The following is a 25846-nucleotide window of genomic DNA, read 5'->3' on the forward strand; positions in this document are numbered from 1 at the left end:
AAATTTCATGCTTACATTCGGAGTCATTGCGGTACAGATGGAGACAGGCAGTGTAAATGAAAATGTGGTATAAATGCAGAGTTGCTATTTTTGTGGAACTGGTGAGTCAATTTATGTGAATTCCATGTTCTTTCTGGAAAACATGGCAAGGAGCACAGTGACTGTGGCCTTGACTATTCCTTTCCTCCAACTCCAAAACAGGAAAATAGTTGTCTTTTATAGACACTTTGAAATATTGTGCGTAGTGCCTAGACCTTTGCAAGAAGTAAAACCTTAAAGTTTTTCTCCAGGTACTTGCTTATCGGCTCTCCTAAAAATGCGTTCTGAGAAATCAAACAGACAGGTAATGATTTCTTAAGAAAAATGACCTTTTCTGTGGCTCCTAAACAGATGTGAGTTTCTGGATTTAGGAGGCTTCATGAAAATAATCCTTTCTGACTGAAATATTGAAAGATGATGTGAAGAAGGGTCAGCTGGTAAGCTGTGCTCTGGAAGAGAAGAAAGGAAATATCATTTAGACTGTAACTGTTTCTTGAACGCTGTTCATGATAGGGAATGTGTTCTCGGAGCAGTCTGCTGAGGAAAAAATGGTGATAAAGGCTGAAGACTTTCTGCTCTTTCTCTTCAGTCTGCAACAGAAAATTAGTATAGATGAGGTTCTGGAAAGATTCTTCATATTTTTCACTGATTTTGAAGCAGGGTATGCTTCATCCTGCTAGATGTGAGGAGTTGTGTAGTTGATAATCAGATCTGATTCACCAACTCTGCTTCTTGGTGAGCATGTGCAAGAGTGGTGGAAGATTGAAAACAAACAACAACAAAACAAAAACAAACAAAGGGACCCCCCACAACTTTTTAATTTGCATTTTCACATAGATTCAGATTAGTTGAGGGGAAGGCAGGATGGACATCTTCTGGTGTTCTGTGGGAATAGCTTTGTGCCTGCACTCTGCATTCATCCTCCACTTTTTGCTTCTATCCAGTCCTAACACTGCTTACTGAGGGGTTGCTACTCTGCAAAGTAGTGCTCAGAACAACCTAAACTGTGACACTTCTTCGTTTTATGTGGTGTTTGCATGAGCATCGCTGTAATCACAGGTGTATAGTGTAATCTTTTTTGGTATATTGGTAAATTATTATTTTTCCCCTGATAGAGCTATCTTTAGTTTCAAGTTATTGCAGGTAGCTTTACAGAAAGCAGGGTATCTTAGGTCTATTTTGGTGATGTGTTCAGGTTGGAGTACATATTTTATTTGCTTAAATAGTGGTAGGCAGTGGTAGTTGCTGTAAGAAAGCAAAGACCAACTTTCTGAGAGAGGGGACTCTGGTGTAAAGAATGCTTTTCCTTTCTTCATTAGCTGACACTTTTGTGGGGTCCAAAAGAGTGTACAATCTCCTAATCAGTTAATTTACCTCTATTTTCCAGGCATTCATGCATTGTTACATGTTTGTCAGGTCTTCTAAAAGGCCTTGTGTCAGACATACTTTGCTATTCTTTGAGCTGTGACAGCTTCCCTGAAGGGGTTAACCTTTTCTACTGTCTTCTCTTAGTATTGTGGTCACTTTACTTCAGGGTTTGAAATAAATAAAGCTGCTTGCATTTGGAGCTAAAATAATTGGCATGGGGCCAGCTTGGTGTCTGTAGCCCATATCATGCTTCTCTCTAATGCCTTTTGATAATTGCAGTAACGTTTCTTGATAATGTCTACAATATGTTGCAAAGCTGACTGACTGTTTTGTGTTAGGTTTGGAATGCAATGCATAAGCTAATGTTGCTTCATGTAAAATACTTCAGTGAGCTACGAAGTGGAATCCTTAATGATTTGAACGGAGCTTGGTCGTGTTCTATGGGTCATAAAGGAAACCAGTTCAGGTGTCCTTTGTGTACTAGTTAGCCCCTGCTTCTGAGTCACAGCTTACCCCCAAAATCTGTAGTATGTGTTTGTTTTCCCAGCAACTTTAGTAATAACGGGAATCGTATCTGCATGAAGGATAGGAACTTATTAAAACAATTTTTTCCCAATTCTGTGGTTAGTTCTTAGTTTGACAGATAATTTTAACAAACTCTTTTACTCACTGTCACAGCTAATGAAATCAGTAATTTTCCATGTTGTCATTTTGAAGTTCTTTGTAAGATGCTTAATTTTAGTGTAGTTTCCCATTAAAATTTTGTCTGTGATGCCACTTTGTGTCATGTTTGATATGATTTCTCATATTTGTTTCTACCTGTTGATGTGCTATGTTTACTTTAAGTGTTAAACTTTCCATTTAAGTTGTGGATTTTTATCAAAATTGCTCAAAGACTTTGACATGCTGTTAATTCCTTTCCCCAATAGATTGAAGCAACTTTTTGCTTAAAGCAATGCCAGTTGCCCAGCTGAATGTTAAAATTACGTAAAAACAGAAATGATTGTGAAGATGACAAAGCAGAAAACTCAAAACTGCAATTTGATAGTTGCTTTTAATTTTATTTTCTTGGCTTCACTTTGTCCGCTTTAAAATAGCATTGACTTCTTCCACCACTGTATCTTTACCTCCTATAAGACTAGTAAATCAGAACAACAGCTTTTCCTATCAACGGCTCGTGACCTTTTCAATGATGTTCAGTTCTTAGTTCTCAGTTTCTGCTCTTGTGCTCCTGTTGCTCGTTTGTTCCCCCACCTCTCCCTTTAAGTCTCCCTTGACTTTAGTTTTCAAATTTAGCACTCCATGGTGGAATGCAGCAACTGTGATTAGTTCTAGAAAGGATAACTGCACTCAGTGACTGCTCCTTTGAGAACAGGTGTGCTTTTCAGAGGGGTTAGATACTGAGCTTCTACAGAACTAGTGTCTACAGAGCAAATTACATTTAGAGTAGGTTGTTCTTTTTGAAATTCCTTAGTTTTGTATATATAGCTGGCTTAGTTTTCATAGGGATATTAAATAACGCTTAGATGGTGTGTGGGTATCCTCCCCCCCCCCAAACTTCAAGACTCTGTCAAAGCAAGGGAACAGGTGTGTTGAAAATTCTGAAAGAATTTTTAATAATTCCTGTCAGAAAGAGATCCAGTTTAGTAGCAGTGTACCAAAAATTAAAGCCTTGTACATATGCTACAAAGGAAAAATATCAATCAAGTTCTGTAAAATGCTAAAGTAATCAAAACCATAATCTTAGAAAAAGTAGTAAGTGGCCTTAGTTAAAAGATGGGGTAACCATTCCTGTTACCAGACAATGTATGTTTTCCTGGTCTTTATTATCAGTTCTGTGGAAACTAGTGAATACACAAGATACCTAGTTTATACAATGCACTACAGTCTAATATGTTGTTCTAGAGTTAAACGTCATGCTATAATTCTTTTGATAGTCTTTTAGCCCTTGAAAAGTAGAACTTATGTGTACATATTTTTTGTGCAGTTGAATAGTCTTGGCATTATGTACAGGTAAAGGATGCTATATCAGAAGTGTGTGTGCATATATAAAAAACAGAAACATGTCTGAAGATGCATTTCAACTATTGAACTTTCTCCTTCTGTCCCGCAGTACAGCTTTTTCTTCTGAGGTGAAAAATAAGGGATATATGGTAAAGAAAAAGAAAGTGTATACAGTATGTTTGCATTTACTGCTACTTTGAGATTTTTTTTTATTTGATAGTTTTTTAATGTGTTTTCTCCTGCTTTAAATTATGCCAAAAGGAGGAAGATACCATTTGAGTTGTTCTAAAAAAGATAGTTTTTCACAAGTTCTGCAGGTACATTAGGGAATCCAGCAGTCAGAACTTATGTGCAGAAGAACCTGAAAATACTCCCTATTCTCTTATGTTTTCTAAATACAACACTCACAGGCACAGCTGAAAAATTTGGGTTATGAGTGGAAAATTGATTTTCGGAATCCATTGCCCCTTGTGAGCACAGTTTGCTAGTTTTAAATTACTTTTTTCTTTTTTTTTTTTTTTTCCTCAAGATTTTAGTAAATGTAGAGAACCGCAAGAAAGGAAGGAGTAATGTATATAAGTGTGTGTGTGTGTGTATATATATATATATATATATATATGAAAGATTAGGAACATCAAAATGCTTATGACTTGAAGTAAAACCTATATTTTATGGTACTGTGATTCTTCATTAGTTCATGTGCTGTTTCCTGGTTTTGCTTCTTCAACCCACAGTGGTGTGTGTTTGTGTCTGTACATAAGAAGATGATACTAGTTTGATGTAGATGCTGGGGTGATCACGTAACTTGTGTTGTTAGACTATATGTCTTGACTGTTGAAGATGATGAATAGCTTCTGACACTTGGGCATGAAGTTGATTAGCATTTTCTTATTTCATCACTTTTTCCTTGAATAGTTGTTTTTTGTCTGTGAAGTGCAATTTAGGATTCCCAGGGCAAAGCAGTCAAAACCTATAGTTTTCCTGCGGTTGGCAGCAGAGGAGATTGGAAATAAAGCCTGTGGAGTTAAAGCCTGTATGTTGTATTGCTAGGCAGGAGATGTTACTGCCTTTGTATGCTTTGCCTTGTACCAGTGGTAAGAAATGTAACTAACAAGGTTATTTACAGGATGGCTGCAAGAACCTCATTGTGCTTGCCTCTGTTCCTCTCAAGTTAGTAATCTCAGCCTTAGAGAGTGTGCCTGCTAAGCTGGTGAAAATTCCCGATTGTGTGTTGACTCATCTGTGTTGCATTTCTGAACTTACTTTCTCAAATAGCTCTTGTTCAACTTTCTTGTCTGTTCTCTTAGGACCCTGCATAGATCTTCATCTTTCACCACAGGTTTCTTTCTTGAGTCTTTGTATTTTGGTTTGTTTATGCTGCTTGCCTTTTGCACTGCCAGTTATGCCAACTTTGTTCTGTTATTTGTCTTTTGGCTTTTGTTTATACACCTTCTCTGTAGATTCTTACTGAGACTACAGATGAAAGCTTGTGTATTTTTCAGCATCTATGATGAGATTGTGGAAGAAGTGATCTCGGTGTCTCTTTTTTATGAAGTATTTCTGGATTTTTAAATAAAATTGTGACAAAACAACCACCTACATTGTGCAAGCATTTTATTTTCTCCCCTCTGTTTCTATGTTTTTATTCGCGTGTTTAGGATCAATGTTGTTGTAATGGTTTCTATAGCATCTTACGCCCCTTGCTTTATTTCAGCAGTAAGAGTGGAACATTCCAGTTAATTTTTTAGCACTACTGCAAACCACAGTAGTGTGTATTTTTTGATTGTCTGTTTCCCCCTAAAGACACCCTCAATTATTTCAGTATTGTTTCTCTCTGATGTAGAGTCTATCTGACAGATCAATACTAAGCTCTTCTGGTGCCAAACCCGGTGAAGCTGGCTAGGTTTATAGGTATGTGAAGCGCATGCTCTTGTCTTTAGGCTCTAACAAGACGCAGGGAGAAATTTCAAGCGCTTCTACACTGTGTTTCTGCGAAAGGGCTATTCTAGAAAAAGATACTGTTTAAAACGCCTATTTTTTTCATGTGTGTTCTCTCTAGCGTCACTGAGGAAATGCAGTAATCAATGAGAATCCTGTCAGATATTCATTCTTTCCTTTTTCTCCTTCAAAATACCCCAATGTTCTTTGTTCAAAGAAATACTGTAATGATTATTTGTGTTCAACAGGATGTAGTCCAGGAGATGAGAGCAGTGCCATAACTAGCAGTGCTAATGGGAGAGCATCCGGCAGACTAATGGGTTAGACTGCCAAGCAGTTTGAACAAAACTGTTAGCTGTGCGTTTGTTACACAAATTAACTTCTTAATTGTTACACAATTAAACTTCTGTGGTCATGCTGCAAGAATGGGGTACAACAAGTTGCCTCAGATGAGTTACTTTATTTGCCAGTAGTTTCTGTTGCTGGATGGATTAATTGATGCAGGATACAGTCCTAGCCTCTGATTTCAGTTCTCCTTGGGAGGTAGCTTTCAAAGGTGTGGTGTTTTTGTTTGTTTGTTTTACAGTTTGTAATGAAAGCTAGAATTGTAAAATACTTTTTTTTTTTTTTTTTTTTTTTATTGATTTGAATTCTGGCCTTGGCCATAAGAATTGCTCAGAATACCAGCGTGAGGTTTTTGTCAAATAACTGATGGCACATTACTTCTCTTTTTCTAAATTCTGTGTTTTTGATAGAATCTTTATTATGTGCTTGCTGTGCTGTGTGATGGCTTTCTTGAAAGAGTTTTTCTGATGAACATGTAGAGCTGGGCACAGAGCCTAAGTATTATATTGAAGATCTAAATTGAAGACATTAGAGATCAGCAAGAAATGAACATCTTATTAGTTTAACAATAAAAAATAAAGAAAAATAATAATAAAAAACATTTCACACTTCCTGAATCAAAAACTAAAAGGGAAGAACTGTGATAGAATTTATAATGCGGTCTTGCCTCCATAGTTGGCACACTGTATTGCCTATTGTCTGAAGACCTCAGTCTATTTTCAAATCATTTATTTCTGTAATTCACGGTTCTTTGGTGAAGTTATAGAGACTAGGATGAGAGGAGATACTGCATTTTTGTTACCTCTCATGCCAATGAGAGGCTTGCATACATTCTTGTGTTACACCATATCATCGGAATGTGAAGTTCAAAGCTTCTGAACCTCTGCTAGAGTAGTTTGGCTCTACCTAAATTAATCCCTTCAATTTTGTCATCAATCTGTCACACTACTGCACGTCACTTCAAGTAATTTGATTTTCAGCACTTCATATCTTTTAAGTATTGTTGTGTTATCAGCATCATTTCCTTTAAAATTATTAGTTGCTATCATTTTTCTTTTTTAAAATTAAAAAAAATATTGTTTTCTTCCTTCGTGTTTCATATAAGTTTTTTAAGCAATCAGCTCTAAAATTGTATGCAGTTTCCCTTCTTCCTTGCATGTTCTGGTCCTCTAGTGCTCTTTCTGAATATGTAGGACTAAGTTATCTTAATGCCTGAAGTTATGGGAAAAAACGCTCTGAATGCCTGTAAAGGCAATATTTCTTTTCCCTTTTTCGTAATAGTGAAAAATTAACCCATCTGCAGCCACAACACTGAAAACTCAGAACGAATTAACCTTTTGTATCTCCCAAGATCTTTGTTTTACTCCTTCCTGGTGTCTTGTTATCATTGAAATATGGATAGAATTTCCTTTTCTTTGGTAGTTTGAAGCACAAGGAATTAAGTGATTTGTTCAAGACTGCAAGGCTACTAGTGACCTTGAATTTCCTGATTGTCTCAATATCAAGATCTCGTGACCTTAAAACAGGCCATTTTGTTTCATACCAGCTATCACATAATACAGAGGTGTCAAAGTTATATCTTCCAATACAGTTCAAGAAGTTGAAATAACAAGGAGAAAGGTGGTATGTATTAAAGGGCATGAAAAGGCTATGTAATACCTGGAGAGACCATACCTAATTACCAATCCTTTTTTGTCAAAAATGCATTTGACAGAAGTAGTTTTGGCAGCGTTCAAAGATCTGTTCAATAGTAACCAATATAAGGAAAACTGTGTATGAAGAAATTTTACTGCTTGTGCAATGTGTTGACTTTCTGCATTGACATAAAACTATCAGAACTATAACTAGATAATATTACAGGTTGAATGTAATGCTTAAGCAACGATGCTTAAGTTTTTAGTTATGTTAGTAAAAGTTTAGACTGTGTATCTATCCTGCAATATTTACTGCTTCCTTTGCTACATCCTAGAATTTTCAAGCCATCAGAGGCTGAATTGACTTGAATTGATTATGGTGCCTTGTCTCCTTAGAGGCAATAGGGAAAAAATCAAGCTAAACAAATCATATCCTAAGACAAGATTTTTGCTTTTAGATTTCCTATTTGCCGTGTTCCTTTGCTCTTGTATTTTCTCTGTACTCACTATTTTGTTTACGCAGCTCTACTAAAAAGTAGAATAATGGCAGAATGAAAATTTCCTTTGGTGAAGGACTTTGACTTTTAAAATTTGAGTTTGTAATATGTTGGAGCTTAAAAAGTTTATGAATATGTGGAACATTTCAAAATATGCAATGTTCCAGTTTGATATTTTCCCTTTTTTCATCCAGTCACTAAAACTGTTGTTTTTTAAAGTACTACTATCACAGAAGCATAGAATGGTTTGGGTTGGAAGAGACCTTTGAGATCACCCCGTTCCATCCCCCTGCCCCGTTCCTGCCCCCTGCAAGGACACCTCCCACAAGACCAGGTTGCCCAAAGCCCCATCCAGCCTGGCCTTGAGCACCTCCAGGGATGGGGCACCCACAGCTTTTCCGGGCAGCCTGTGTCAGTGCCCTCTGAAGAATTTCTTCCTAATGCCTAATCTAAACCTACCCGCTTTTAGTTTAAAGCTATTTGCCCTTGTCCTATCACTCCACTCCCTGACCAAGAGTCCCTCCCCAGCTCTCCTGTAGGTGCCTTTAGGCACAGGAAGGTCCCTGTAAGGTCTCCCCAGAGCCTTCTGTTCTCCAGGCTGAACAGCCCCAACTCCCTCAGCCTGTCTTCGTAGGGGAGGTGCTCCAGCACTCTTATCTTTTGTGTTAGCACAGTCCCATGTTTCATTTAGAAAATGGTGAATGGCAAGTTTAATGATTTTTTTGCAACCATTTCAAGATAAAATCTATTAGAATCAACTAACTTTAGAACCTATTTTATTTTGTTATCCATTAAGACAGTACGAAAATCTATAAGGATAACTATTTTAGGACTTTTCTGGATGGTTATTTTTATCATTAGTTACTAATTAAATAGAGAAGGAGGGATGGTCTTGGTGGGTGCTCACTCATCCTAGAAAAATAAAACCAGCATTGCCTTATTATACCAAAAGGAAAGGGTTTCTCTTAAACTTGGTTTTTAAGGGAAAAGTGTAAAATTCTATGTTACTGCAGAGTATGCAGCCTAACTTTCTTTGTGAAATGATGTTAAGATTTTACATCTGTCTTTGATTTCTCTGTAAAGTCACTTTACAAAGAACACTGAGGCCACCTGCAGTATCAGTGTGCGCTTGAGTTGTGTAGCCACCATTTTGAAGCTGGAAGTGAAACCTCTGGTGCTGGATCCAGAAATGCCAGTCCTAGGGTGCTGTATGTGGGGCTGTTGTCAGCAGCAAGCCTGGAGCCCTGTGTGCCATGCCAACGAGTTGGTTTGTTGGATGTGCTCCTCAGTAGACTGTGTGCTTGGTTGGCATGTTAGTAATGTCAGATGGGGCTTGCCTTTCTCTCCTAACTGGTTTGCCTTCCCTCAGTGGCTTTTGTGACCGTACACACACATCCCCTTCTGTTCTTCAGCTGACAGTTAGCTGACAGTCTTGGTATGCGTGTCAGGATAAAGTACAGCTTCACTATTAGCTGCATTAGCTGAGCAATCTGGATAGAAACAGTATTGTGATTACCCTTCAGATAATGATTTCAGTGTAATAGACTAGAACTGATAATGTAACAGTGCTTTAGAAGACATGATGCAGGTAGTAAATGGTGGCTTCCATAATTTCAAAGTTTAGATGTTCTTGTGTTCTTACATTTACATCTGTGCACATAGTAAAGCTTTCCAGAATTTAAAATTCTGCCTGCTGTTGACAAGGGATGTTAACATTGCAGTGTAGTGGAGATGGATTTTCCAATTTACTGCTTTCTACGTTTACCATCTTCGTTAATACCCTTCTGAGTGTAGCTTTTTGAAGCTTTCTGTCATGTAAACTGTGGAAAAAAAAATCAAAATGTGTTTAAAGATACTGTTTTTTTTATAGTGGCTAGAATTTCCCTTCAATGTTTATTATTAATTAAACACACATTAACAGTACAGACGTCTTGCTGATTTAATGAAATTGCTGGTTAATTTAGCAGAAATTAATATGGTAATTATGTAGCAAAAGCTCTTACATGCTTGAAACAAACTTTAATTTTACAATTATACATTTGATTAAAAATGCTATGTATCTGACACAAGCTGTCCTGTTATTTTTATAACACTATAGTTCTTACTGATACATTTCAGCATGATTTTTCTGAAAATGAAAGATATATTGTACTTAATTAAATTTATGTAAAGCCTCATTAAGCACTGATATTAACTACAGGCTTAGATCCATTTGTAAAAGCAGCATAATTCTGAGTTCAGTTGATTACTGATCATCTGATCTTGCACCTGCTGTACTTGATTTCCTTGTAGAAGGTGACTTAACATTTCACTTGGTTATCTTGCATTGTTACTTAAAGGTATCAAGCCGTTGGGTGTGAATCCTGCATTCTGTGTATCATGAAGTTACTAGGAAGCAGCTGAATGTACTGATCAAGAGCTGTGTTTTATGTATTTCACCATTGTGTGGTGGGTTGTGTGTTTTTTTGTTTGTTTGCTTGTTTGGTTGGTTAGTTGGTTTGTTGGTGGTGTTTGCTCTGGAGAAGTGTGGATTGTAGAGAAAGACAGTGAAAGGATCGAGGCTGAGACTTCCAGAGTAACCTACTAGCTGTGGACGTGGTGTGCTGTGGCTACTTGCATATGTGAAAATCTGCAAGAAAAAACTGCTTGTTTCACATCTCTGTCTTCCTGCCACGCTCAGTGCGTCTATGAAGTTTTTTATATCTTAATATTTTTGCTTTGTGCATATATAGAAATTAAAATTGTTAATCACCTTGAACTGATCTGACCTTTACAGTTATGAGTCAGCAGTTCTCCTTTGATATGGGGAAGAAAAGCACTGGTTGCAGTGAACTAATTTAGCCAGTGTTTCCTAATCTCTTGTGAGGAGTGCCTTTAACATGTTTATGTGATGTAGGGAAGGGACTTGAGACTTGACTTGTGCTTTGAAATTCAGACTTTGGGTGCAGACATACAGCAGTGTATTATGCTGACTGCAGATTAGCGCTATGGCCTTTGACTGATCACAGATGGTCAGGTAACTGAGTGGAACAACTGCATCTAGTATGAGTGGGTACAGGGCAAGAGGTAGATTGTGGTGCATAAAAGATATTGAAGGGTATGGTCTTACAAGTTGATAGTGGGTCTTGGCTGGGAGCCTTCGCTGTGCTATGGATTGTGCTAGATGTAAATGTAGAGGTGCTCAGGCTGGAGTGTAGGACACTGAAGTGTGTAGAATCTGGGGTTCAGGTGTGTCTTGGGGACATAGCATGGGGCTTGTCTTGGATAAAGCATACTTGAAGATCATGGTTCAGACAAGGTGCTCTTGAAGAATGGGGTTCAATATGACAATAACACAAAAACATTGAAATAGACCTGTCAGCACTGTCCAGCCTGGTGTGGATGAAGTTGTTGCTGTGAATTTTGTCTTCAGCGCTAGCTACCTGCAAATCTATCAGGTACTGGTTGTGGTGTTGGTTGGTATATTCATCTCCCCTTATGGAATGCTGCCACTGTTGCTTCTGAGCTTGGTCTGGCAGCTAATAAAAATGGGGTGAAAAGAGAGGACAGTTGTCACTTCTATTTGGAGATAGAAATCTCTTCATGGTAAGAGCATGTGCCTGTGACACAGAAATCAGATGCTTTTGATATCTCTGATTACTCTGCTATCAGCGCTAACTGCTCTTACATGGAAACTGTTTTTGGTAGTGGTGTTAAGTCCTGTACGTAGCTTAATTGGCTTACCAGCCTATGTAGCCAAAATCACATTTTCTCCTTCTCCTGCCTTCTGGCTTCTGTGCCTTCAGAATTAAACTATATTTTAATCAGTGCCTGGTGATGCCCCTTTTCTCTATTGTGTTTTTCCTCAGAGACTTCTGTTTTCTACAAGGTTATTTCTTGGACTGCAAACCTAGAACATGAAATAAGTCTCTGACCCTTTCTGCTTCCTGACCACTTTTCTGCATGCCATCTACCTAAAATGCTTTCCCTTGGATAGGGATTACTTAGGATTCTGCCATTTCTCCTCCATTTGCCCTTGGTGACATGAATCATGCCGGCCTTTGTGAAGAGATAGTTTTCTGACTGTTGCTTCATGTTAACTGATCAATTGCAGCTGACCTGTTCCTCTGGAAAGGACATTCACCCTGTGAGGATATCGTGGATCCACAGTATGGCTTTGCTGGTAGTAACTGTACAGTTTCTCTGAATGCGTTGCATTTTCAGTGTGTAGGTTTTCTTTTTTTTTTCCTTTAAAAATGAAAGGTAGTTCTGCCTCTGAAACACTGACCCTGATCCTAGCTTTTTCTTTCTCTGTGGTTTGTCTGCCCTTATTAGACAACCCTGTCTGGAGCAGTGCATACAGCTGATGTGTGCATAAAGAATTTTTTATCAGCTGGAGTGTAATACCAGGGGGGTGTAAGGTTACGATGTAATGAGAAATGCATTGAATTCTTCCATAGTGAAAGAACTGCATTCTGTTTTCTCTCTACTCTCACCTTTATTCTTATCTTTAATTCCAGTTTTGTTTCTTGCATGCACTGTCCTGGCAACTTCTGTTAACAATTGCTGATCTCTGTTGTACTTTCAAGTTATCTCTGTCCATATGTTAAGTCCCAGTGACAAACATTCATCCTTACTTGAATTTGCTGACAATTTCATCATAAAGAGCTTTAGCAGCAGTATGGCATAAGAACTCACCAGTTTAGCTGTTGTCATCGGTGATCAATTTCACAATAGCCCAATTCTATCAGCTTATCAAACTTATCAAATTATAAGGCTGACCCTAGGAGCAGGTATGACCCTTCTGACTCTGTATGAGCTGTGTGTAACCTGAATCACTTCAGTATCCTGTTTCACAGGATAGAACTACAAATTTGGTACAGATTTGGTATGGGGAGCAGTGAGGTCTGTCTTCAGGGTAGGAATGAGCTAATGGGAGACCTGTGGAGAGGAACTTCTGAATCTGGTTATTACTGAAGTCTTCTTGGTGGGGACCCGTGCACAACTTGCACCATAACTCATTCCTTGTCCAAGCAAGTAGTGGAGCTGCTGGTACCAAATGAGCAGCAGAAAAGCGGGTGAAATGTATTTATGATTTAAAACTAAAAAAGGAGTTATCCCATGTTCTTTTGCACAGGGGATAATGAATCTGGAATCTGTTTCAAGTTTCACTACCTGGTAGTATCAAAACTACTCTGCAGTTTAGCAGTGTGTCACGTATCTGTTGATGTTAATGTCGTAACAAGACAGTACTGCATCAAGTCTACCCATCTGATTATTTTGTGCTAAAAAACTGAGCTGTTAGAGTATATTCTGATTTAGAATCTTATATGGTTTTAGCATTCCTGGTATCATTAGAGGCACAGCCCACATATGCATTTTAATAGTCTTGAAGATTCATTCCTTTGTCATAGGAATAATCACATTGATTTAGTTCTACTTTTATGCTTGTGAAATGACATCTGTGTTATAATGGGATTTTTCCTGGTGTAAACTGTCTTTTTGTCAAAGCTCTGGACTGTTCCTGAAGTACATTCTGAAAGAGAGGCAGGAAGAAAAAATAAAATGCCAGTAACAGAAGAATTCCCAGCTTCCCAGTTTGGTACAGGATCTCATGTTACATGGGTTAATGTAATATAATGTAATGAGAGGGAAGGTAGGGCCTCTGAAGATTACCACTCTTGCTAGCTAGTGTCAAGAAAGAATTAAGTTGACCTTATAGTGATTCCAAGCCATAACAGGAAGGAAGGAGACCCTTTTCAGCATCCATTTTTCAGCTATATTAGTTTATATATTAAATGGTAAAGGGAAGGGCATGGTAGTGTTGTTTTGTTTTGTTTTGTTTTTTCCCCTGCATAAGGGGGCATTGATGCACTACAAAGATTTTGTCTGTGATAATGCTCCACTACATTACTTGGGCAACTGAATAAAATTATCAGGAATTACTACGGCTAGGTTTCCTTAACACTTCTCCTTTTGGGAGATGCTCTTTAAACCTTTAAGTTTTTTTTATTTATTTTTATTTTACCTAGAAACATAAGTCATTTTTTTCTGCTGTGTTCATGAATACTTCGCTATTTTGATTGATTGTATTCCAAGGAGTTTCTCCTACTTTCTTATTGGATGTCAGGGAAAGGTTAAAAGATAACAAATGATATTTGCTGTGAATCAAATTTTTGGGTACTACGTGCACGCTATAATTGTGCTTATTCTTTTACATAAAATGGTTTCATATTCCAAAAAAAATTAATCAGAAAACTATTTCAAGTTTTAATTTTTCTCTGGATGGGACTAAGAGTGTTTCTTTTTATGGCAGTTTCTACCTTTTAGTACTATTATTCACTCTGGATTTAGAATATCGTGTAATGGAAGGACAAATAACACTTTAAAAGCGGTGAGAAAACTTTCCCATTGTATTGCTAACCCTATTTACATTGAAGCAGAGGACAGAGAATATTCATTATAAATGTATCTGTGAAAATGGTATTGCTTTCCTCTGAAATATTACTACATTTGTTTGCAACTGTTCAAAAGAAGACCCTTAGAAAGGGGCTAGGGTAGAGCAGATTTTTATCTTTTGCTGGCTTTTTCCTTTTTGGAGTTTCTTACTAAGCCCTAGTGTGAATATTGTAGCAACTGAAATACTTACCTGCTTGGAACCTACATGTATAGCGCTATCAGTGCTCTAGAACAGAAGTTCACTGTCTCCAGACTTGTATCCTCTCTTGTCTTTCACAATTGGCAAATCCTTCTGCAACTGTAACCAAATGTTTAACTCCTTCTGTGATGCTGACTCTATTAATTTGGGTTAGTTTGCACTACTCGCTATCTTTTGTTGGCTAAATATGACATAACCTTACTGTGATATGTATAATCTTTGACTGTTTTCACCAGATCTTTTTGAGTTAGAGCTGGGTTTGCATGGTGTCATACTGAGAGTAGAAGGTTTTTTGTTAAGGAGGGATAAAAATTATGTTGGGAAAAGCAGAGTCTTGAGATCAACAGAAATACTTGACAAGTTGAAGTGCATTTTCCATTAAACCAGTGGATATCTTTTCAGAAATACAAGCAAGTCCATCTTACATTTTAAAAATGTTCTGATTTTTTTTTTTTTTTAGAGAAGACTCTTCGAAGGATTTGTATACTGGCTTTGAAAGTGAGAAAGAGAAACAGTCGTGAATTTTCATCCTGATTTGGTGCAGGCACTTGACCCTTATCTTTTCCCCATCAGATGCATGCTTTAAATAGCAGACTGCAGTATTTCTGCTCGCAACTACAATGAGTGGCTGTACAAATTAGAGTGTCTATAGAGAGACTGAGACAGAGTATTTAAAATACGTTGGTGAAGAAACAAGATGTAAATCTTCTGTCTCCTGAGTATTAAGCAGGTAGAGGATTTTGAGCTAGTATCTCATATCCTGGAAAAATCATCAGCTATTGTGCTCTGTGGGGTATGGACATCACTGGATAAATACCTTTTGACTTTTTTTTTCCAATTTCAGTAAGAGTGCTCATGTTCTGTAGTAATTGTAGCTTCACATTCTCAGTATGTACTTAAAAAAAAAAATGGTGAAGAGAGTACAGAACCAAAAAAAAACACCACCTCTGGTTAATTTGTATGCTTTGCTCAGAGACATTATTCTAAAACTAGTTTAAAAATATTATAGGCAAATATTTTATAGGCAAATATGGGCAAACCCAATGTTTAATTTGTTTTTGACTAGTTGGCACAATTTCTCAGACAACCTTAGTGTTTTGAGACTTCTTCCTGCACTATCTTGTATTTCTAATGTGTATGTTAGTAGAAAATGCTCTCACTTAACTCCAGCAAAAGCAGTGGTGTGTAGAAGTGTTTATCTTGTTATCACTTGTTAAATTATAAGTAGTTGTTAAAGTATAAGATGATGTTAAGATTTTTCTGCCCCTGGAAAGAACACTTCCAGTTCTTCCATCAGTGTTAATTGTTCTGACATATTTTAATATTGGTGATAGATTTCTCCCTTCCTCCCAAGACTTAGTCTGCTTACATTACTGTTTCTTGTCTTAATCATACTTCTGCACTACTGTACGGAAGTGTTGCTGGCAAATATAACATGTAAATGGTGATCAGTTCTGTACTTTGATAGTCTTTTGTGATCAAATACAAACACGTATGTTCAAGATTTCTGTTATTCTACATTCTATACAAGTAAACATTCATAATTAGTCAGTTTAATTTTTGTTCAACACGTTGATACATTTAATGGGGTTTGTAGTTTGGAAGAAGCGATCAGTTAGCGCAGTGACAGAATATTGTGTTGACGGTAATTTCTATGTATCTATGTAAATACATGTAAACACTTTTAAAATTCCTTTTTACAAAAGCTGTTAATGAAAATTTAAAATTTGAAGGACTCCACAGTTCAATCTGTGCATCTGAATTTAGCTTTAAGGAGAATAGGTTCTTAAGTGGAAGCAAGGAAGTAGCGTTTACTGTCTAATTGCAGTGAAAACCCTGAGTTGGGAAGTGCTTGGTTGTGTATGTTGAAGTCAACAGAGTTGTGTGCCTAGTTTCCCCTGTGCTTAATTAGCTTGCAAAACTGTGGTTGTTCTCTATGAAACTTCTTCTGGATGCACTTATTCACTAGAGAAGTTAATGATTTTTTTTATTACTTGGCCTTTCCTCAAGGGACTGTATCAGAGCATTTGACTGATTGAGTATGATTTTGTACTGTTGATTCCAGGAAGCCATTTAAGTAAGCAGGTAGGATGAAATATTAGTGATTAATTCCCGCAGCTCTGTTGGTACAAGACGGGTAAAACTATTCACAGTAAGAATTATTAAGGAGCACTTCATGGTTATTGCCAAAGACACAGTAATAGTTCCAGTCAGACACTAAGCATGCAATTCAGTCAGATCTAGATGCTGCTCCATCAGTATCTGTCTTATCTTCTTTTCTTGACTTAAATTTCCATACTGTTGTTCAGTGAAACCAGTATTACTCATGCACTTCTATTAGTACATTGCTAGGAACTCCAGCTAATGGTTTCCTGAGTGAATGGGAATGAGTTTCTAAAGACTGAACTCAGAGAAAGAAAAGTATATCTTTACTGGCAACCCTCCTGACCAGCACTCTGACAGAGGCAAGGGGACTCTGTTTCACTACTATGTTCTTGCTCCTTTGCTTAGTTGCTTGCAGTCTTCTTTCTCCTTTTTTTGCCTCTTAGATATAGCTGTTTATTCATGTGAAAAAAGTGTGTCTTCTGGAAGTAGTTTGTTGTACTCATAGTTCATTGCATCCTATAGATTTTTCCAGGAACCTGCTTCTTTTTACAAAGCCTCTAAGTGGTGGTGATAGGCCTTTTTTCCTGTTGTCGGAAAGAAATGAGACCGCCAGGCGAATTTCAGCAATGATGATGATCATAAAGCAGCATATTATTGAAGTCGCTAAGCATTTTATACTTTTTTTGCATATTAAGATGCTTTATAATATTTCATATTTTATATAAATATTTTATAATTCTGGAAGTTTGGTAACATCTGATAATGATTTTATTATGATTATATGATTTTTTAATTATTCAGCCTAAATAAAGGCTGAAATTTGAAATGCAGTAGAGTGTGTTTATTTTTGATAAAAGTAATATTTACGAAGTTAAAGAGCAAGTTAAATTTTGTGGTTGCCTTACAATTTCTAGAAATGACAGAGTAGCTGTTTAATCTTCAGTCTGTTTGTGATGAATTACTTGCTGAAAATTCAGTAACCATATTCAGTAGAATTTGCATAGAAAATTAGCTTAGAAATTTACTGAACTTTGAAAGCAAACAGAGTAAGTGCTGTTGTTTTAGATGATTAAAACATTGCAAAACTGTTTAGCTGGCAGTAAGTATTTAGTCTGTCAAGATGTAGGGATAAATATAATCATTTTCTATAAAAGCTCTTTATTCTAATACCTGAATGTAGAATATTTCTTAGTTGTGTTAGAGGAGCACCTCTTTGATACAGCTTTATGATGTCTGAAAAATATCAAGATGAAAATTTCAGTAAAGGGGAAAGCGTGAATGTGAAAAAGATACAAAGCCTCTCTAATAATCTGATGTACTGGTCTGATGGACTGGAAGCCCAGCAAAATAAATAAAATCTATGGCGCTTTTTCCTTTTATTATAGGAAAAGGAGAAGCAAATACTTCTCCCTTGTACAAACTAAAACTTTACAACTTAGTTGTTAAAAATACATTTTTTTGCTCAAATTTTATATTTGTTTCTTGTTTCAATTTTTGTGTGTATTTAAGCAGTTTGAGTATGCATTGGGATGATATATTAGTTTTTACTTTTCTGAAATGCAAGCAGCTCCATGTAGGAAAACATTAGGGACGAACTGGTTCCCTATTCTAGAGGCTGTTTGATATGAATTTTGTTTACTTAAGATGGGGAAACCAAATGAAGTAACAAGAACAAACAGTGCACCATTTGGTTCTCTGTTTAAAGTCTAAGAGGTAATCTTACTTTTGCAAATCCAGGTAATTTTCAGCCTGGTTACAGCAAGGTATTATATTAAATAATCCAAAGACTGTGGTTCTTCTGTGTTTTTCTGTGGAATGCAGTTTCAGATTCCTTTGAAAGAGGAAATGATTATCCTTTCCATGGGTGAATCTCTTACTTCTCAAGTTTTCTCAGGAACAGGTACTAATCTCTGCTAGGTACATATCTCTAAAACATAAAGTAGTTGATTGTTGAAGCTTTGGGTGGAGAATGGAAGTCTTGGTTGTATTTCACTAGAATAGGTGCCGATCTTTGAGTTAGAGTATAGATCCAGCTGGGCAACATGACTGATGGGTTGGATTCTTTTGTGTGCAGCAGCTTACATGGATATGGAAAATGTAAGATAATATAAAGACATGAGAACAGCAAAATTAATCTTGATCTTAATGTGCTAATCTAAAAATGAAGTAGGCTTGTATATATGCTTATTTAAAGTACACAGCATATGCATCATTAAATGCATATGAATAATACATAAATAAAAGCCTTATGAGGCTACTTCTACCAAAAGGTTCATTTTCTTTGATATTTGTATGATGAAATTATTGAAATTTGATTTCATAAAGCTTTTACAGAGTTAGTGAAAATGCAGTTCAGTTAAATACTCTCCCTCTCCCTTCTCCAACATCCTCCATTCCATCCCCTCCACGATCCATTTCCCTCCCTTTTCTCTGTTCTTCTCCCTCTCCTTTCTCCATTTGCTGTCAGGAAGGGACGCCTCAGAAGAGTCATTTCAGCTCAACACGTCACCGTCAGAGACTAGTGGAACCAGCGGCTTCAAAAGTGAGTGCTTTCATTGAAGGACCGTTTTTAAGAAGTGGAATATTATGTCAGCAGAATATTTGTTACTAAAGAGAAGACCTTATGTGTGCTTGGTAGGAGATACAGTTATTACTTGTCTGCAAGTGATACGATCATTCTGTCTCTAAAGGTGAATTTTCAGCACTGGTGAGATTCCTATTGGTGTGGAACTCTTGTACTTTAAAACGCTGGGATAAATTTTTAGATGTATCTGCATACTGAAAAGAAGCTGTGTGGACTGTTCTGGTTTGATTATTTTCCATTATGTCTATTTTCTTCAACTTGTCAATTCTTTGTGTCTTAAACAAAAGGCTTACATTGATTAAAATACTGGCAAGATATGAAAAATAATCAAGTATTCTATTATCAACTTCTGATAGGAACTTTCAGAGAAAAAAAAAGACTTTGGCATCAAAAGCATGTATTAACACATACAATAGCAGTACTGGTTAGGTTCACAAGACTGATCCACCTTTTTAGAGGTGTTTTCTGGTAACAGTATGCAAAAAAGTTTGAGATACTCAGTGACTGTGATATTGCAGAACTTTTAATATCTAGACTAATAAACTGTTTTATAGTGTATATTTCAGAACATCTGTAGCTGTTCAGCTGTACCTGTTTTTTGCTACTTCTTGTTAGATTTAAGCAAAAATTAAGCTGTGTATCCGTTAGTACCATCCTCCAAAAATCCCGCTCTCTACTTTGCTTTTGATTTTGATATGTGCAAAAATTGATGGTAATATTTTTGTATAACAATTGATACGGATTGAAGTAGATCAGTGGTGGTAGTCCTGGTCTTGAAAGAATTCTGAGCTGTGGTTTTAAGGAAAAAAAAAAAAAAAGAATTGCATTACACATGGACAGAAACTGTCTTATCTTGCTTTCTAAATTGTGGCTGAAATCACTGTTGTTAGACGGAGTCTTTCTGTTGTTAAGTGTGTTGACTCACTAGGTTTTAGTTGTGTTGACTTTTACTGATGGCAATTGTATTATTTATTCATTTTGGACTGTAGCAACATTTTCAGTACTAAGTACAACATTGTCAGAACATTTTGAGGGGCTAGGAAAGGGCAGTTCTGGGGTTACAGATGCAAAAGTGAGTGAAACATTTATTTCTTTAAATAGTTTACTTAGGAGCAGGTATTATTTTTTTGCTAACTCTATACTGTTTCTTGACAAGACCGTTTCTATGTGCATTAATATACACAGGAATCACTCCAGGTAATTCCCTCTTTGTGAAAAGCCAAAGGAAAAATACATACCAGAGTGCTATCCTGAGGACATAAGCTGTGCTAGCTTTGTGTCTTTGCTGCTGGGAGGATATCCTGATGCACTGGGACAAGTCCATTGGCAGCTCACTGCTTCTGGATTCCAGCCCAACATCCAAAGGGGAACTCTTAGCACAAAGCATGTCATCCACACTTCTCCACCTATAAACATTGTCAGCAGCCTGTGAATGACCATCTGCTTGGAAGATGCTTTAGCACACGAGGAATGTAGCTTGCCTGCAAGCCCTACAAAACAGTTAACTTGCTAACTCTCTGCACCTCTGCAGACATACCTGCTGCAGTGCCCTTGAGGCAGCCTTTTTTTTTTTTTAATTGTTTTGCTTGGTCCTACAAGACATTGATGATTTTGGGGGCTTTGGGGTCCAGGGAAGCTTTCTCCATCAAGACTCGGAGAACAGGACTGAGAGTCAACTGCAAATAATTCCGGAAGTAAGAAGCTGTAGAAAGGCAACAAGACTGTCAACTTTTCCAGTGGTTCTTTGTTGTTTGTTTGTTTGTTTTTTTTAATCACACAACTCAGTCTCAGTTTATTGCCTCAGGAAGAGCTGCCAGTTGCTCTTTGTAGTTAGGGCTAGGTGTGCAGAAGCCAGCAGTCTGCTGGTCTTGCTGCTCTCTTAAAGCCAGGGGAACCTTGCCTGATGCTTTTAGGTTGAAGAGAGGAAGTGAATTGCCATCAACAAAGCTGGCATGTCTTTAAGCTTGTTGGTTTGGCTCTTCCTATTTTTTAAAATAAAAGCAAACAAACCCATTACTTTGAAATGGCCTGTTGTCTCTTGGCTCTGTAAAGATTGGTGGGATCCCTTTTATTCCTTTTGCCTTCCTGTGCAGCAGCTGTTTGCCCAGGTGGCAGGATGTTATGGAAGCCCAGGCTGCACAGCTTGCAGAAACTGTTGCCTGTATCAGGGCTACTGCTGGGGGTAGTGTAAGACAGTCAAAGACTTGCAAAGGAATACTGTTTTTATGCCTCGGAAAGTCCACTGGTGGGCTTGTAAGGATGTTTTGGTTTGCATGTCTGATCCCTGGGTTTCTTGCATCTGGCTCCTAACCTCCTGGGCATAGGAAAAGAAAAGTATTTGGGAGACTTGCAAACAAGGCAGTGTTGCTCATGGAAGCAGCAGCTGCTTGTGTTTGTGGGACAGATTGTTTTATATCTAGTGCTTTTAATGGTGAAAAATAGCTGCTAGTATATAATTGGTGACAAGGGTGCCTTTGAATGTTTGAGGGCTCTTGACAAATGCACAGACGTTACTGTTCTGCTCAGGCTTGTGCTGCTAAGGCCACATTGTATGTGCGTAGAAGATGTATGAGCTGGGTTTAATGCTGGTGTTGGTGTCGGGCTGGTTAAAGGAGACCTGAAAAGCCCAGCCACATCTTATTTTCTCTGTGCATAGTGTCTAATCAATCCATTGCAGAGGTAGTATGTCGCTCAGCAATTCGGAGGATATTGGTGTGCAACTTGACCATAAGATCCTCCACCTGTGTTCAGCTGACTACAGGTGATTGACATAGGTCTCAGCCTGCATCCTGCAGATCATATACTAGATCATATACGCACCTGTATGAGGTGCGTGTGTGCGTTAGTGACTGGGGAGACCCAAAGTAGCAAGGGACACGTATTGACTGCTGGTGAGTGACTGCTGACCAGTGTTCCTGAAGGGAGGGGATCTTGGCCTGTCCTGGTAAAAGACAGTAATAAAGTGCTGTGAATTGGGCTAGCATAGCCAGCTGCAGTATTCAAGTGTTATGTCAGCCAGTCACTTTCTGTGAAGTGTTAGAATGCCAATAACCCTCTGGTTAATTAAACTGAAGAAGCCCTTGGGAGGTGTATCCTGTTCCATTCCTCAGTCTATACTTTGCATCAGGGGAAGCCTTGGGCAAGGACCCTGACAGCACCCTGGTAGTACTGCAGGCATGGATCACATGCATATGTGACATCTAATGTTGCACAGTGGATCTTGTCAACCAACCGGTCTGTCATAAGCTTGTGTCTAGCATTGTGGTTCTTCATGGATTTGGTGAAAGCTGGGCTTCAGACAGTAACAAGCTGCTTCTCCATAGGTTTCTCATGTCTTCAGTCTCCTTTGTCAGAAATTTTCTGCCAGGCTGGGAATAGTTGATGCTGATGCCTGCATCTGTGAAGGGAAATAATAAAAAGGTATTGAGAGAGACTATTCTGGGTTTTCCCTAGGTATTGGAGCAGTACTTGCTCCGATCAATATCAGTGTTGATTTACCTCACATTATGCTTTGGGATGAGTGACCATTTGGCAGCAGAACAAGAAGCCACAAACAGTAGCAGAAACATTTATTTTGCTTGCATAACTAGTGCTAAACAGCAGCTGAAGGTATGAATAGGACCTTTATGTATTTGTTGCTGTAATCACGAATTATGCAGAAAGTACTTAAAGTGCTTAGCCGGTAAGTTCCTATGAACCCTCTGCTTCCCTCAGTTTGTCACTTTACAGGTGCATCTGAAAAGCTGCATCCAGATTTGAGCTCCCCATACAAGAGAGATACTGGAGTTCTCAATGTACACGAAGAGGCTGAGGAGCTGACTTTGTTTAGGATTGAGAAAGCTGAGTTGGATTTAATTGCTGTCTTTCACTAATAGATGGTTATAGAGAAGATTTTATAACTCGTGGAGGTGCATTGTGAAAAGATGAGAGGGGAAACACGGGTTGCCAGAAGGGGAAAATCTAAATAGGTAGAAGAATTTTTTCTCAGTTAAGGTGTTTAAGCACTGCAAGAAGTTGGACAAAGAGGGGCTGCAGAAACTTCATTCTTGGACATATTCAAAACTTGACTGGAAAAGACCCTGATCAACATGATCTCATTGTGAAGTTACCTGTGCTTTGCATGGAGAGTTGGACCAGGTGACCTCCCAGGGTCCTTTCCAGCCTGAGTTACTCCTGGATGGATGGGTGAGATACTAGCTGCGTGCTGGTGTCTGCCTGATCAGAAGTAGCCTTTTTGTTGTCATTGCATCTTCTAGCTGACAGGCAGCATGGATGCTAAAAAATGGTGGCTTCTAACTAGTCCACTTAAACACACAGAGCAGAGTTTGTTTTTGGCATACACAGAAGATAGTACAGGTGTCATCTGTACCCATCTTTTACTGGTTATATTTCATAATTTGGTGGTGCCTTGAAACAGAAGCTTAAAAGGTTACAGGGTAGTTTGTTTGTTGGAACATTTTTGTGAGTCACAAACTGAGCACAGGTAGTCAATGTTAAAGTGCTACAGGAATTATGTAAATAATTAAAGGCAAAAGGAAGCACTCATCTATAAAGCTGGGAAAGGTAATGGTCAAAAATCAATTTGATATGGGGACATGGAAATTGAGAAAGAGGCATAGGGAAAACATTCAGACTATTCCCAAACACTTGAGGTGTTTCAGTAAAAAGAATAAAGCTGGTGAGAATGTTAAGAATAAAGCTGTATTCCAGAGAGGCTGGCACTATAATTTGGGCACATCTGTAACAATTACGAGGATTGCTTTGAATGTTGTTAGCTTGCAAAAAAAAAACAAAAAAAGACAATGCTGACAGAAGAATCAATTGAATGAAAAACACCAAGCTGATTTTAAAGAGAGGACAGTTCAGCAGAGATTAAGTTTATTTATGTTTTAAGTCATTCTGATGTGAGTACTTTAGCAGTTAGAGTACAGTAAACTTTATTGAACTTAGACTGAAGAATTTCTGCAGCATATACAAATAAAGGTTTTAAAAAACATGTTTTCTTGCCTATGAGTCTACTTCAGGAGTAAGGTATTGTTGTAACTTGTGCATCACATGATCTCATTTAAAAAAAGAAATTATACATTATAGGCCGGGGACTGCAAAGAAATACTGTTCCTTAACACTCCTTTCTGGCAACAGCCGATAGTAGTTTGATTTGATTTGATGGCCAATTGATTGCTAGAAGGTTATATTTACCAAAGGTCATGGAGAGTCTAGCAGTCATATAAATAGAAGCAGAAGATAGTTTGCAGCCAGATAGCACACATGGGTGTTCTCTTTGGCAAGTCAGGGTTGACTTCTTTACAGAACTGGTTTTCTGAACAAATAAGTCTGTCACTAGTGTATTATTCATTGTATTAGATCAGTTTTATAAACTTCTTCCTCCGAATGGAAACAAAATAAATGTGCAATACTCCCCTTTCTCCTTACTAAAACCCTTGTTTTGTAGAAGGTAGTATCAAGTTATAATTAGAAGTTTGCAGCTGTTACTTTGAATGTGTGGCATCCATCCGTGTGCTTGCATGCCTCCTGATTGATTAAAAATAGAAATATCTTGGATAGAAATAGTATTAGAAATTCTTTGACTTATGTAAATGCCCATATGTATACAAAAAGGCAACTGAAGAACTTCTAGAGCTTCAGATGTAGTTAAATTGGTGGGCATACATCCTTATTTAAGTGTAGTGTGGGAAGCCTGCATAGTGTGGACATAAGTAAAAGGGTTGGAGTAGAACAGAATTGTAGAACTGAAGAAAAAAGAAACACAACTCTCAGGAGAGACTTCAAACATACTGAGACAAGATTTGTGTCACCAAAAAGTCCCTTTTCTCCCCCAAAAGATGATTTTATTCTGCATGCACTTATATTCAATAATGAAAATTATTATCCAGAATACGCTGGTGCTTTTCTTAAATGTTTTGGTCTTGATAGCATGAATGCAGACTCATGCTGGTGCTGGACTTAGCCTGTCAGATGTCTCATATAAATCAATGTAGGAAGAATTTTTTATACCATTCCCTGTGGCAGATTGAGATTGTGTTGCCTCCTGCTGGCTTAAAAACAGTGTAGAGAAAAAGCTGTATCTGTCTACTCTTCAATTTTTAATTTCATGTCAAAGAGATGCATAATTGAAGTGGACACCAAGGAAGTCTTTGAGATGGACAGTTTTACCACTCACATATGAAACCCCTGTGCCTTTGGAGAGTTCTTTCCATTAATTATTAGATATTTCACAACATAACCTTGCAAACAAGCATACTAAATAGAGATATAAATTCAAGCAACCTTCACTTACCCGGTTAGACCTTATTAACAGTGTGAACAGGAAGATCAGTCAAAGGTAAAAGGAAATGTGAAAAATGTAATGCTTGCACAAAGTTAATACTGTTGCTGATGTGATTTACTGCAGTTTGACTTGGAACAATCCATCTGCCATATTGGATGAGGAGTGGGATGAAATTGGCTATAAAATGGCAATAAACCAAAAGATTATCTGCATCCTAATCTCAGCTTTGCTAGAATGCTAGTAGTCCAAAAAAAAAAAAAAACTTATAAAATATACCTGAGACTATTGGTAGCAGATACAGAGAGACCAAATAATGATATAAATAGTGGAAGAGGATTTATCAATATTTAAGTTTTGCTTTCTGTATTTAAGAAGGATTGTCTTTCTACCATTGTTTTTAGCTGA

The 25846-nt window shown here is 37.6% G+C and overlaps 1 protein-coding gene across 11 annotated transcripts in view; it reads left to right on the forward strand.

Moving 5' to 3' along the window:
- The window catches only part of MAST4 (microtubule associated serine/threonine kinase family member 4), a 293964-nt gene that overhangs the window by 95661 nt on the left and 172457 nt on the right, over window positions 1-25846 (forward strand). For 4 of the 11 annotated variants that reach the window (XM_038170079.2, XM_038170081.2, XM_038170083.2 and 1 more), the window contains one exon: window positions 19036-19110. The exons of 5 other annotated variants lie outside the window; for them this stretch is intronic. In XM_038170079.2, the coding sequence (XP_038026007.1) occupies window positions 19036-19110 (75 nt within the window). The remainder of the gene's footprint in view (window positions 1-19035; window positions 19111-25846) is intronic. 2 more of the 11 variants (XM_072031755.1, XM_072031756.1) reach the window with 1 other exon arrangement.

This window comes from Anas platyrhynchos, chromosome Z (assembly GCF_047663525.1).
Source record: "Anas platyrhynchos isolate ZD024472 breed Pekin duck chromosome Z, IASCAAS_PekinDuck_T2T, whole genome shotgun sequence".
Taxonomy (NCBI): Eukaryota; Metazoa; Chordata; class Aves; order Anseriformes; family Anatidae; genus Anas; species Anas platyrhynchos.